The sequence below is a fragment of the Osmerus mordax genome, chromosome 14, assembly GCF_038355195.1.
Source record: "Osmerus mordax isolate fOsmMor3 chromosome 14, fOsmMor3.pri, whole genome shotgun sequence".
Classification (NCBI taxonomy): Eukaryota; Metazoa; Chordata; class Actinopteri; order Osmeriformes; family Osmeridae; genus Osmerus; species Osmerus mordax.
Window position 1 is genome coordinate 12,292,707 of NC_090063.1, and position 14,951 is coordinate 12,307,657.

General features: G+C 44.9%; 3 protein-coding genes across 3 annotated transcripts; 1 reads left to right on the top strand and 2 right to left on the bottom strand.

Annotated features, from left to right (window-relative positions):
• Positions 1-1,237: 1,237 nt before the first annotated feature.
• crybb1l2 (crystallin, beta B1, like 2) lies at positions 1,238-4,012 on the bottom strand. Its single transcript, XM_067249863.1, has 5 exons — positions 3,917-4,012; positions 2,796-2,914; positions 2,447-2,579; positions 2,097-2,239; positions 1,238-1,409 (listed from the first exon to the last, which is right to left on the bottom strand). The coding sequence occupies exons 1-5, from the start codon at positions 4,010-4,012 to the stop codon at positions 1,238-1,240; spliced, it is 663 nt and encodes a 220-aa protein (XP_067105964.1).
• Positions 4,013-7,219: 3,207 nt separating this feature from the next.
• LOC136956053 (beta-crystallin A1-like) lies at positions 7,220-8,975 on the top strand. The gene is made up of 5 exons (XM_067249864.1): positions 7,220-7,294; positions 7,387-7,505; positions 7,735-7,876; positions 8,111-8,253; positions 8,828-8,975. The coding sequence occupies exons 1-5, from the start codon at positions 7,220-7,222 to the stop codon at positions 8,973-8,975; spliced, it is 627 nt and encodes a 208-aa protein (XP_067105965.1).
• An 841-nt stretch (positions 8,976-9,816) lies between these two features.
• Positions 9,817-14,951, bottom strand: unc93b1 (unc-93 homolog B1, TLR signaling regulator). Its single transcript, XM_067251091.1, has 13 exons — positions 14,784-14,951; positions 14,389-14,508; positions 13,999-14,137; positions 13,739-13,892; positions 13,460-13,621; positions 13,165-13,294; positions 12,929-13,022; positions 12,632-12,756; positions 12,192-12,374; positions 11,735-12,008; positions 11,435-11,553; positions 11,236-11,358; positions 9,817-11,027 (listed from the first exon to the last, which is right to left on the bottom strand). Exons 2-13 carry the CDS (start codon positions 14,506-14,508, stop codon positions 10,803-10,805), a joined length of 1,848 nt encoding a protein of 615 aa, XP_067107192.1. The 5' UTR covers positions 14,784-14,951; the 3' UTR covers positions 9,817-10,802.

Below are 14,951 nucleotides of genomic sequence, written 5' to 3' on the forward strand. Positions count from 1 at the left end.
ATATATTTTGTGAGCAATGTTTGCTTCTGCATGCTTTTTTAATATTGTTAAAACGTCATTGTATAGAGTCAGATTCAAATCATTAACATTGTGTTCATGGATGTCATGCTCTATCCACAAATATATTTCCCGTCAACCTACTTACCATATGTTTGAGTTTATTGACCCTGGTATACCACTAATCTAAGAGAGTAGTGTCTTTTGTGAAAATGGATGCATCGCAATAATGGGTGTGCTTCAACTCTTCAGTCTTTGAAAACAGTGTGATGTCACTATACAGACTTAATATAGCATGTAAGACTCAACTTACATGATCCTCATCTTTTCAAGCAGCACATATTTACTCAATATGAATTCAAGCAGATGGAGTGCAGTCTATTGAAGATAATTGTTTCTTCATCACTTAAAGTAATTTACTGAAGGTCGTAGGTCTTCCATGTTGAATGACAATGGTCATAACAGTTCCCACCCTGTGATGCCTATGGATGAAAACACACAGATGTGGCCAAGGATACAGGGACGATGTGGAATGGGTTAGAGTCTCTTTATTTGGGTTCAGATTGAAGAAGGAGCAGAGTCTGGTGTCTGTGTACATCATTTGGAATGGCTGCCAAAAAAGGTATGGGTGGAAACTCAATTTCCCACAAATCCCTTTCAAGCAGTGTCCACAGTAACCGATGCCCTCCCTCCTCACCCACACAAACACAAGCAAACAGACACACCCTTCCCTATCAGTGTCAATTAAGCCATGTGATCTTATGATGAATTCAGGTGGAAGATAGGTGGGATGACAATTAAGCAGTGTGAGGGTCAAAAAGAGGATCAATGGGAATGGATGGCAAAATAGGCTTTCAAACAGGGAGAGAGAAAATATAGATCTATTTACAGACCAGATCTTGATCTGTTAAGTTTATCTGTTAATCGTGGTTAATGTATTTTCATTGCTGGTTATCTATCCCCCAAAAAGAACAGAGCACTCTTTTTTCCCACTAGGTGGCGTTCTTCCCCCCCCCAAATTCTTTTTCATTGCATCCCCAACCCTCTCTTCCTTACTCGTCATCCTACAAGATCTATCCACCGCAAGACTTCAGAGTGGAAAGGTGGAGGCGGAGCAATCTTCCTACAGTTTCCTCTCCTCCCTTCTTTGCTCTCCTTTCTCAATCTCCTATCCCCCTACACCTCTCTACCCCTGCCCTCCCTCCGCCCCGCTCACTCCCCTCTTCACCCTCCCTGCGTCTCACTTGCTGGCCATGGTGTAGCAGCCATGGGGGTGCCACTGCATGTCGCGGATGCGTCTGACAGACTGCATCTGAGGGCAGCGGGCGCCATACTCGTTGAAGTGCCTGTACTCTCCCTTCTCCAGCAGGTACTGGCTGCCACGGTAGCCAGGGAACTGGTAGCCCACAAAACTGTGTAGAGAAGAGGGAGGGCAAACAAAGGAAGAAAGGAGGTGGAGATGGAGGCAGTATTAAAAGATGATACAAAAATGATAAGTGTATAAACGAATAACAGACGGAAGCGTAAAAGCAAGTCAAAAGAATGTGCAGAGAGATGGAAGGAAAGAGGGAGGGAAGGAAGCAGAGAAATAAAATGGGGTATGACAGCGACACAACGAGAGAGGGAGAGAGGTACTGAGATACAGAGAGAGGTAGGGGTTGAAAAAGAAAAATAACAAATTTGATTTGTTTGTTACATGTTTGTCTGGAAAACCCACAGGGGGATGTCTGCCTGCGTGTGTGAGTATGTGCTACGATTGGAGCGCGGCTGATTTACAGCTGGCGGGGAAGGAGATAGATCCATTAGAGAATTCATCTTCAGCAGGGTCTCACTGACATCACATACGCACCCCAGAGGAGGGTGACGTAGGAGCAGGAGGCTAAAAATAAAACGACCTGCTCGGATGGTCTAGGAAACTTTTGTCAAAACCACTTTTGATACATGTCTTTCGTGGGCTATACTTTACATTAAAGTCATCATTCTAAATTATATTTAATTGTAGAATGATATGTGTTCTTGTTCCCTCCGGTTCGAGGCTATGGAGTGGATGAATGTGATGGGATGTGGCAGGTGGACGTTGCTGTATGAGGACTACTCACGTTCCGCAGCTGACCATGATGCTGCCGACCCTATCAGTGAAGCCGTAAGAGAACAGGCTGGGAACGTCATCGTCCATGATCTCCATCTTACGACCCTTGAACTGGCCCACCTCGTACAGGCAGATCTTGTGCTTCTCAGGGTCCTGTGAAGGGAGGACAACGGAAGGGTGAAATATTGAACTGATGGATGGATGAATGCAAAAAAAAGTTAGTTCCGAAAGGATAGTGTGACAGAGCAATTAGACGGGTTTTTGACATGGTCGCTTAATAAATATTGTTGAAAATTATTCTTATTATGAATAACGAATATAAGTAGAGTGGACAGATTAACAAATGTGGGTGAAGTTTACCATGCGGACAGGCCTGAAGGACAGCAGGTAGTCGTTCTTCTGGCAGTTGCTCCAAGAGTCCCAGCGAGGGTACTCTCCCTTCTCCAGGATGAACATCTCTCCACAGAAGTTCATCTGCTCGTAGCCCACAAAACTGAGGTTGGAAGGGAGTGAGAAGGGGGTGGGGATGTGGAAGGGAGGGAGGGAGAGGAGAGAGCGTAAACCAGGCAGACAGGGAGTGTGATAAGGGGAGGGAGTGTGAATGAGGGAAGGAAGGAAGGGAAGCTTAGACATGATTTGCTCTCAGTGTGTCAGCTGTCTAATCTTTGCTGTTGCATTTCAGATTGACTAGCGGCGGCGAGGCACTCACGGTCCACAGTCGACGCGAAGGGAGCGAACCCTGTCCATGCCCATCTCACACACATTCATGCACTCATTGGTGATCTCAATGCAGCGACCCTGGAAGTTCTCCTGGTCGAACACACACATCTGAAACGAGAGAGAAAGGGTGGAGAGACAGGAGAGGAGACAGGTTAAATTGGTATTTTGAGGGATTGAGAGTTTTAGATTTTGAGAGTTTGTTTTCGATTAATTAAAATGAATTAATTAATGTTATGAATTAATGTGAATCATTTGAGGAATTGCAATTTATCGCAAATTATTAGCACCAGAAAATGTATTTGCCCTTCGGTGTTGTGGTATAAGTGAGAGCCCCCATACACAGGGTTGGTGGTTCAGTCATGGTCATTCTATACCATGGTGTATTGCAGGATCAGGTACTGTATCACTACAATGAGCTACTCAGGAGTGTTGCAAAGACCATCACACACCTGTTACTCATAGCATCATAAGAGATACCCCACAACTCCTAGTTTGAACATTATTTGTCAAGAAATCGGTTTGAAATCATGTTTCAATGCTATGTATTGCCAGTTGCCTCACTCATTTTGCTATCCGTAAGCTTAGAAGATGCATGGATGCATCTGCTTCTTGCATAATACCAGACTAAAGCAGTTTATTAGTTAAAGAGCGTGATTAATTAAAACCAAGGTTTGATACCTTTGGCTTCAATATCAATATCAACTTTAATGTAGAAATTGTCTCTACAGTGTTTACCACCCACTTGCATATCTATGGCAACAGGAAACTCAGGACCACAAGCAAGAATGCAAGAGAATCAATGTGTGAACTCAAGTGTTGATAAACGTGTCAAACTGTAAAAGCAATTATCTAAGATGTGCGTGTGTGTGTGTTTGTAATATAAGACAAGTCTGATGCCTCTCACTGTGCGTGTGAAATCATGGCGTGTGTGTGTGTGTGTGTGTGTGTGCGTGTGAAATCATGGTGTGTGTGTGTGTGTGTGCGTGTGAAATCATGGCGTGTGTGTGTGTGCGTGTGAAATCATGGTGTGTGTGTGTGTGTGTGCGTGTGAAATCATGGCGTGTGTGTGTGTGTGTGAGCATGCTTGTGTGTGTGGTTGCATGAGTGTACCTTGTAGGACATCATGCCCATCTCAGACCTCTTGCCCTGAGCGGCCTTCCCGTCGGTCTGGGAAGCAGTCTTAGCCTTCTCTCCTCCTGCTGACATGATGACTGAACAAACCACCGATAGAGAGAGGAGAAAAGGGGAACCACAGAAACATTGTGAGAAGGAGAAAGAAAAGGCATGAGAGAAAGTTTAATGCCTAGCAGGATGAAATTATCAGATTGTATTCCTAACATTCCTCCTAGTCCAGAATGTGTTAGTTTAATTCCTGTTTACAATAATAAGAGTGTTTAATAGTCCGTTTAAATACATGAAAAACTAGGTATTAGTAGCCTGTGGTAGTAGTTCTGTGGTTCCATATTTCCCAAAAAAACTTTATGCTAGAGTTTAGCTCAGAGTTTTGCCGTGCTCTATTGGTCAAGGAACACAAGATCTAAACATAAACCGTTTCAATCCATTTACAGTTAAAGGTCCAATTGTTGGCCACTCAGAAAATATGGGTTATGCGAAAATCTCATAGAATTGTCCTCATTCAAATTTAAAATTATACTTTTTATAGTGACCTTAGCTCTTGATTTTTAATCTACATGCATTTTTTTTATTTCATTTGAAACTAACATAACTAATTTAACTCTAAATGCCATCCCCCCTTTGTCTTGGCCATTGATCCTTTTGTCTGTCAGTGTGTGTGAGTATGCATGTGTGTGTGTGTGTTTCTTACCTGTGGCAGTGTGTGTGAGTATGCATGTGTGTGTGTGTGTGTGTGTGTGTGTGTGTGTGTGTGTGTGTGTGTGAGTATGCATGTGTGTGTGTGTGTTTCTTACCTGTGGCAGTGTGTACGTATGGGGGGTTGATTCGGGCTCTGTGGTGTTGTCTGTGTGTGTGAGTGCGGTGGGCCACTCTCAGCTTTTATATCCTGGCGCCCGGAGAGGAGGGATTAGATGACAGAAGCAAACCCGCTGAGCTCACAGCTGAGAAAGAATAGAAATCCCCCATCATCAAAGAGAGAGAGAGAGAGCAAGGGAGAATGAGAGAGAGAAGAGAGAGAGAGAGCAAAGGAGAATGAGAGAAGAGAGAGAGCAGAGGAGAATGAGAGTAGAGAGAGAGCAAAGGAGAATGGGAAAGAGCCAAGATAGACACAGCAAGGAGGGAGATAGGCGAGAGCTAAAGAAAGTGAGTAATATAGAGAACAGAAAGAGAAAGAGGGGGGAGGATAAGACACGTGGAATTCGAGCAATAATATAGATATTCACTACAGTATATATTTATCTTTCTTTTTCTAAACCCAAAATAGTTTGAATGACGGGCTGGCACAATTAGATGACATGCAATAATTTACACATTACAATTAGATAAACAGTTGCAAAAGACTACTCGACATTAGAGAGTTTCAAATGTTGCAGTTTGAAGACTTTTAAGTCAGAGTCAGTACAGTACTGTACGGCAGCCATTTTGAATCTGTGTGATCATCCTTGTGACCAGTTGCAGGGGAACGGTCTGTGCGACCTTTGACCCTTGCATGCTAGGCTATTAATTGGCTCCTGGTGACATGACCACATACCTTGGGGGTTACCACAGTTGACACAGCCTCACACAATCTATTTCTTTCCCCACAGAAACTGTAAAACAAAACCATTACAATAGAATGGGACTAACAATGTTTGTTCTTTTTTTGGAATTTTATGAGTCATTCATTTTCATAGTTATCCAATCAAGTTGACAATAATTAAATTAATACAACTCAGAAGAACTACTATTATATTGCGAGACAGATTTCTATAAATAACACTTTTCACTTGCATGAAGCAAATCATCACTGACATCACAGACATACTGCAAATGACTTGTGGAACGTAAGTTCCAAAGGTTCTAGGTACAGTTCAAGGGTCAAATGAGGTAAGCAGATCTAAAGGTGGGGTGAAGCTGTGGGGTGCAGGATGGTCACCTTGGCAACGGAAATGTCATTTTTCTGCTAGGGCTTTCAGTAAACAGGTGGCTATTCCTCCATTGGCTGCGTCATGTGCCATCCCCATCACTGTTCTCTCATAATGGCTTCACAATGACAATGTAGCCTATAGTCAGAGCATTGACACCACAATGAGGCTTTGAACTAACCACAATAACAAATTACCTGATAAAGTGGATTGTGATGTTAATAGAACTCCTGTCTGCTGTCGGTGATAGGCCTACATTTCATATTTATTTATTTATTTATTTATACTAAAGACCATTAGCTTACTGTTTTCCCCATCATATCCCCAACTATGAACTCTTACTGCAAAGAGGTTTCCTAATTGATTGTCACAGAAGGGCCAAATCCTCCTCATTCTCTACCTTTAGTCTGGTCCATTGTTGCGCTATACGATAGCACTGCTGACCTATACGAATATAACAGCGCTAACCCAACCACGGGCCCCCCATTCACTCCAAACGAGCTCGCGCACTGGCTCTATCCACCGTGTATTCAGCGGGGACTATGCTATATTATGTGCTGAGTCGACATGGTGCCCACTATTGCATGGGGAACAAAGAGGAGTGAGAGGGAGCGAAGAATGAGTTGTCGAACAGGCGCGCGCTCACACTGACTTTTACGCACAGACCAACGAACGAAAGCACGCTCGAGTGTAGTGAGCGCGCGGCCACGTTTTCTCACACCAATACACTGACGCTCAAGTATAGCCTATAGAGGAACACGCACACGCACGAACAATGTCGCCAATGGTTACGCGCGAGCAACTGTGGACGCCGGTATAAAACGGTTGCGCCAGATTCTCACAAAAGTCTATGTAAAGAGCATTGGCGCATGTCACTTTCCAGCGCAAAGATAGAGAAGAAGCAGGTAAGGTCCCGGGGCAACAAAAAACGGTGGATTTACAGATTATTTTTTTTTGCACAAAAGGAAAACTGTATGTTGGGCTCCACTGATATTTGACTGCGAATGATTGGAAACTACAATTAAGATTTGATTTGTGATCGTTTAAAATTTAGATTTTAATTATTTTTAGTGGGCCTGAAACGTACCCTTTACATTTACTTTTGGGGCGGTTTCAATGTTTAAAAACATTATTCGAGCAGCAAAAAGGATTAAAGATTTTTATTAGGGGATGACAAGCTTCATATCAAAGAGAAGAACGTATTTATAAAAATTTTCTTGGAGTTCGGATTGATTGAAGATGATATTAATGCCTCGGGGGTGTTTTCAGCTTTATTGAGCATGCGCGTTTTGGACAATCTAAATTGAATATGTCTCTAAAGTCAATAGATGATTATTTTGTATCTTTCTCTCCCACTCATTTTCTCTATGAAGATATGAACAGAGCTACTAAAACCCACATGACCTCACCCATGTTCTTCCCTGGCATGGGTATGGCCCCATTCTTCAAGGTGACTTTACAGACACATACACGCACATAAAAAAGGAGGGAAAAAAATAGAAACAAATATATGACACACTAACCTGTACATGTCAATTACAGGTCACCGTGTTCGAGCAGGAGCACTTCCAGGGCAAGTGCCAGGAGTTCACCTCCGAGTGCTGCAACATCCATGACTGTGGCATGGACTACATCCGCTCCATCAGAGTGGAGAGTGGAGCGTGAGTCACACACCCTGTATGTCTGTGTGTCCGTGTGTATGTGTGTCTATGTGCCACTATGAGTAAGTGTTTGTCGAACCAACTCTAACGTATGCGTGCTATAGCGTCCATGGCTAACATTCGACCACTATGGGGTGACAGGGAACTTGAAACACCGCTGCGCCCATACAGCTGGCCTATTTCACGTCCTGCTCACCGACTCTCGCTTTCATCCCTCCTCCCCTCGCAGCTGGGTGGGCTTCGAGCACCATGACTTCCAGGGCCAGCAGTTCATCCTGGAGAGGGGAGAGTACCCCCACTGGGACGCTTACAGTGGCTCCCTGTCCTACCACGTGGAGCGCCTCATGTCCCTGCGCCCCATCTACTGCGCCGTGAGTACACCGAGGGATGGGTGTGCGTGTGTGTGTGTCGGTGTAAGAGACAGAGGATCGCACATGCTCATTATGGGATCTATATTTCGAAGTTTGTGCGTGGTTGTCTGTGAAGTGTGTGCCATTCACAAACCTATGTGTGAGTGAATTGAAAAATGTTCCTCTCCGTCTCACTCCTATTTTTTTTAATTCAGAGTATTTTGTATGTGAGCCCTCTCTCTGCTTGTCCCGCAGGCCCACCAGAGCAGCCGCATGATGATCTTCGAGAGGGAGAACTTCATGGGCCGCAGCGTGGAGCTGTGCGATGACTACCCTTCCCTGCAGGCCATGGGCTGGTGCATGCCCGAAGTGGGCTCCATGCACGTGCAGTGTGGCGCGTGAGTCGACAAACTAGACCGGATGCCAAGGCCACACACACTCGCAAACACACACACATATTTATTGACACAGATATCCATCCATCCATCATCTGCCGCTTTTCCGGGGGTCGGGTCGCGGGGGCAACAACCCAAGCAGGGAGAGATAACACAGAGATAAACAGACTAATATGCGCACACACACGCGTGACAGATACAGCTGAACAGCTGAACAACAGATGGACACACAGATACATTGACAAACAGATAAACAATACAAATCCATGTGTAGTCGGTGTGAATCGGTGAAACTCACTCCGCAAGTATATAACAGGCCACCCGCATCGTTGAATAGCTAGCTTTTCTTTGGCGTAGCTGGTAGTGGTGGCGCTTGGGAAGTCAGAGATGGCGTGTTCGATCCTCGGTGAAGGATGAACACGGTCCGGAAAACTCTGACGGAACTTGCAAGACCACGTCTGTTACATACTCGTCACACATGCAAATACATCAACACCTCGCCGTACGTATACACTTAGTGTGTCATTGTTATAGCCAGTGTGAGTGTGTTAAAAGTATTTTCTTTCCTCTCCCTCAGCTTTGTGTGCTACCAGTACCCTGGCTATAGAGGGCAGCAGTACATCATGGAGTGTGAGAGGCACAGCGGAGACTACCAGCACTGGAAGAACTGGGGCTCTCACTGCCAGACCCCCCAGATCCAGTCTATCCGCCGTATTCACCACTAAGACCGGGACCGGACCAGATACGGAGCCGGGCCTAACCCAGGCCTGGGCCGGCGTCTGAAACCACATCCACCCCAGTCAGTCAGCATTTACTCAGTTACCCACCCACCTCAGTCCCGTTCAGGCACACATCGACTTTACAACATTCGAACACTCAGTTGATCCTCTGTAAACACTCAGCACTTAGGGTGTTTTTCTGACGGTCAGAACTTGAGTCAGCTTAATAACATCGGCAGCATGATACAGCTCATTTCAGTAACACACTATGTGTGCGTGTGCGAGAGAAAGTGTGTGTGTAAAGGGTTGTTAGTGTAGCAGTCCTTTAGAAAGGTGTGTATCAGATCTAAATCAGGGACATTGGGTCACTAGGTACACTGACAGCAATAACCAGAGGTAGTGAGAAAGGAGGGAGAGAGGGGAGAGGACAAGGAGAAAGAGATAGAGAGTACCTCTGAACAATAAACTCATGCTGACCTCAAACCTGTGTCCTGAGCTGTAACTCCTGTGTGTTTGTTCATGTGTGTTTGTGAGAGAGAAACACAAAGAGAAAGAAAAAGAAAGAGAAATGGTAATAGATACCGTGAACATTATTCAAAATAATGTATATAATATTTGTTAAACAGCAAATGTGTGTGCATGCTATATATATATATTAGACAGTTGTGTGTAGGAAAGTGAAAGTTACCTTCATTGAGGCGTATGCTATAACATAACCATTTTTTCATTACGACAAGTGCATAAGTTTCCATGGTGACACGTATTTGTCTTTCATAAGAGAACACCCACTCAGAGACAATCATTCTGTTTCAAACCTTGCATCAAAACTCAAGTCACATCTTAATGATCCCAGTCACTGAACTTATTTTATCATTGAAAACACAATAACACCATACTATTTCTGAATCAAATAAGTACAGAGTTTGTTTAGAGATCATTAAATCTTTACATATTCTTGTATGCATCAGTACAAAGTAAGTGAACACAATGACTTGGGCTTTCTGGTGACCCTTTCAACTGTCAGAAACAACTGAAATGTCCTCTCACAATAAGGGGTGTATTTGTTTGACATTTTGGTGATCATCCAATCATGGACGTTCGTTTTTCATTGGAATCCTTGCGAAAAGCCTAATTAAAACGGTTTAAACAAAAACACACTGTGACACTCATCCTCAGGAACATTTACAGCAGCCTACACAAGCTAAATGAATTATACTCAAACACTTCTACTTAGCTTTTCTATTTATATATAACGATGAAACATGGCACGTTAAGAAGATACATCAAGAAAACATAACACAAATCTGTTTTCAATGTGCTCAAACTCACTAAAAGTACCAGAGTCCAAGATAAACTTATATCTCTGTAGACACCTGAGAGGAAGTGAGTACAGTGCTGACAAAGTGATTCCCCTTTAAGAGTCACAAGAACCTTTATTACTCAATTACTCCTCCCTTTCTTGAGTTAGAGATCGTCATTCATTCTTTTATGTACCGCTGTAATCAAAAACCCCATTTCTCTTTCAAGGCAAAAGTACAGTATTAAACTTGCTAGTGTGCCTTCCAACCAGTGTGTGAATTAAGGAGAAGATACACTTTTGAGATACAGACACAATCAGTCAAACAGGTAAAAGTATGTGTCAGAAATACAGTATGATGACTTCATTTGTTATTGAAGTTGCAATAAACAAAATTAGCTCAGTGGTGGTAGAATCGTTCATTTTTGATTACTTCCTCTCTGTTTTGCATTTCTCCACCTCATCTTCCTGTGCCCTCCTAAACTCTCCCTCCTCCCTCTCTCTTCCTCTTCTCCTCCTCTCTCTCTGGAACAGCTCTACTCCCTGTGGCCTACCCTCTCGTCCTTTTGCCTCCGTCGATCCCTGGCACCTCCCATCCTGGCCCTCAGTGAATCAGATCCCTCTGAGCCTGAGTCTACGCCCACATCCTCCCTGATCTCCCCTCCTTCCTCCCCTTCATGCTCCTCCTCCTCTTCCTCATCACTCTTTTCTGAGTCTGACTCGTCTGAGTTGTCCTCCTCCAGGTAACGGTAACCTTTGACCTGAGGAAGTGAAAGAACAACTGGATGTAAACTGTTCACATGTAGGCGGAGATTTAACTCTGACTCTTTTTACTCTGAAAGAAAGAAGCACACACACTGAAAAAAGCGCACACACACTCATGGATAAAAGTCCCTGTACACCCTCACCCACATGCATTCTCACACACACAGGAGAAACAACCAAGTTCAATAGGAAGGGACTGGTTACCTTGTGTCGAGGGCGGGGTATACGGGGGATTCTGGCTGGTATCTTCTTGGCCTGACGTTGCTCCATCAGCCAATAGCAGACACAGGACAGTATCAGAGTGACCAATAGGATGGAAAGTTTAGCCTGGCGGAAAAAAACAAGAGGAAATTAGCATGACAACAACAGCTGGAAGGAAAGTAAATATTAAAAACACACACACCCTCATTGGGAGGCCAGACCAAAGGTAAACAATGAAGATGGCGATAGCTTGCCACCAGTGGTAGATGGTGTACACAAAGTCCAGCCTTTCCTTGTCCTCATAGAGCATCCCCAGCAGGCCTGAGAGAGAGAGAGAGAGAGAGAGAGAGAGAGAGAGAGAGAGAGAGAGAGAGAGAGAGAGAGAGAGAGAGAGAGAGAGAGAGAGAGAGAGAGAGGATGAGGACAGGGAGGGGTTGGTGTTACTATTGTAATATGTTAGTGTACAGGGCGTCTTAAGACAGCAGTACTGTGTTATACTCACTGCTGAGGCCAGTCTTGTTGAGGGCGGAGCCCAGACCCCAGAGGGCAGTGAGGACAAGGAGGGGGGCGAGGAGGCTCGGGGTTTTGGGTCTGGGGCACCACCAGAGCAGCACCAGCAGCAGAAGACCGTGGACAGCAGCGCCCGCTACCAGAGTGGCCCAGCGTGGCAGGCGGAGGAGGGAGAGGGAGAGGAGGGAAAAGAGGGAGCAGGAGAGGCCATACACCCCCACCAGCAGCCAGAGCCACTCCAGACCCACCGTGCATACTCCGTACGACTGGGGCGGGAGGGGGGAGAAAGGTGAGAGGAGGGAAAGAGGAGGGAGAGAAGAGGGAGAGAGGAGTGAAAGAGGAGGGAGAGAGGAGGGAAGCAACAGTATGAGTCTTGTGTCCCAAGGCCGGACAGTTTTAAATCTACTTCCTGTTCTAGTTCCTATAATGTTGCAGCGCTGGCTGGTTACCAGGGTGAGCCCAGTGATGGCAAAGAGGGTCTCCAGGCCGCTGTAGATGAAGAAGGGGCAGAGCAGCCGCAGCCGGTAGTCTCTGAGGTGTTTGAAGGGCAGCTGGAAGATGTTGCCCCAGCCAATGCTGCGCAGGTCGATCTCCTCAGTGGGACGGTACGCTGCACCGCAAACAACTAGGAACTGTGGGCAGGTGGGGGGAGGCGGCAGTTACAGGTAAAGGTAAACTGTGTGTCTGTGTGTGCGGTGGGGGTGGGGCGAGGGGAGTGGTCACCCTGTTCCATGGAACAAGTGAAGCAGTCCCAAAAGATTACAAACTCTTAAATCAAATGCACACACACCAAAAAAAAACAAAGCTAAATTGTTATACATTTACATATCTAACAGATATATCTGGCCCACCAGTGGAGTGGATGAGGTGGGGTGGGGGGTGGTCTTACTATGATCATGGCGAGGAAGGCGGCCCCCATGAGAATACTCTCCACCTGGATGAGCAGCAGGGAGCGTGGGAGGCTCTTCAGCACTGTGTTGTTGAACCCCATGAGGATCCCAGTGGAATTTGCACCTGGTTGGGGTAATAAAAATAACATAAATGATTCCATATCATATACATATGATATACCCTGACATACCCTTGTTACAATAATAATTACATTCTTTCTAAAGTTAAGTATTTGAAATATATAACTGATAGACATTCGATAATGTACACAGTGCATAGAAGATTGGAGATTTACCACAGTCCTGGACATGGAACAGAGTGTGCTCGTGTTTCTGTAGGAGGCCATGGATGAAGAACCGCATGGGGAACTCCGCAAACACAAAACTCAGCTGAGGGGGCAGAGAGGAAGACACACACACAACTTAGACAGATACAGGCGCATCATTATCTGGGAGGCTCAATGGAAGTTGGTCTCTCTCTCTCTCACTCATACACACACATGCACACACACACACTACAATAACAACTTACATGGAAGATGCTGTAAAAGACAGCCTGGAACACAATCACATACTGGTGAGAAGCTCCTTTGGGCAGTTTCTTCTGCTCCTGGACATGCTCTTCCTTGTAGTTAACATACTCATAATACTGCTGGGCCATCCTAAAATTGTGTATGTGTGCGTGCATGTTATAAATGTCCAATTTGTTTATTTCCATGAGTATTTATGCGTGGTCAGCGTGATAAGAAAGAGAAAATACTTCACAGTATCAACAGTATGACACGGTAATACTTCCTTCTCCACCTCTTTGTCCTCCTCCTTCTAACCTTGTGATGTAGTTGCCCAGAGAGGCCCACAGAGGGACGATGGCTACACCAATCGCAACGGCCGATGGTACCAGGGTGTAGTATCGCTCCCAGTAGTTGGTCGAGACAAAAAGGGCGTAGATCCCAGAGGCCAGGAACATCATCCACTTGGTGCCAAGGAACCTGCAAAGAAAGAGAGAGAGAGAGAGAGAGGGTCTGAGGGCATGCAACTGTAATTACCAACACATCAGTGGGTCTGTATGTGCGTGTGTGCCTGTGTGTGTGTTTGTGTGTTTCTACCTGATGAGTACAGGGGTGTAGAGTAGGCCAATAACAGGTGTAACGTTGATCCCAATCAGCATCTTGTGGTCAATGTCCTCCAGACCCAGATTCCCATACTTCACGTCTCTGTAGGTCTCATCATAGTGGAGGATTAACTGCATCTGTAGTAGGCCTGCGCACACACATACACACACAGAGAAAACAGTGAGATGGACACATAAGAGATGTACATATGTACACACACACATGCACACACAAACCACCGTTTTCTCACCTACCCATATAAACACTGTAGATGATCATGCACCCCACACTGGCCCCCAGAACGTTCTTGCCCACACCCAGCCTCTTCCTCCTGTAGTACTTCCTCTCCTCCTCTTCCTCATCGTACTCTGCCTGGGGGCCCAGAAACTCTTCCTGAGAGAGAGAGAGAGAGAGAGAGAGAGAGAGAGAGAGAGAGAGAGAGAGAGAGAGAGAGAGAGAGAGAGAGAGAGAGAGAGAGAGAGAGAGAGAGAGAGAGAGAGAGAGAGAGAGAGAGAGAGAGAGAGAGAGAGAGAGAGAGAGAGAGAGAGAGAGAGAGAGAGAATATTTATGAAGTTATATAAAAAAAAAAATTTTAAGTAAGTAAGTCGTGCACAACGTAGAGGGACACAAAGTAGTATATTTACATTTCCTTGGATGTTCCCTTCTTGACCTATTTCCAGCAGATTGTTCACATCGCCGTGAAAGGGTACGCCAGGGTGTTCGGCCTCACCGTTCAGATTATCTTCTGTGTCGGCTGCTGCCATCTAGCGGACATGATGGTGTTACAATAAGAAGATCTAGTATCACTTCTCTGATACATGTATTTCTATAAATAATATTTTAAGATTGACACATTTAGCGGTAGAACCCCGAAAGGCTAGAAAGCAGGTCGAGACAATAAAATGGATAACGTTGAACATACACGTTGTAATATTAACAGTCATATTGACAACTTGGTGAAATTTCAAACACTAATTTCAAGTCCATGGTATAAAATATATCAACACGTAAATGTCGATTGATGAGCGAAAACACTTACCACAATTATGACATGTATTACAGTGGTTTGAAGAATGTCCGAGTTCGCATACAACACAGTGTGTCGTCTCTCAAATATTTGCAGAATGACATGTGTCGTCTGTCAAAAGCAACCTGTACCATACTCTGCACTTCTCCTTTTTAGTGTGAACCAGAACAAATATAAACT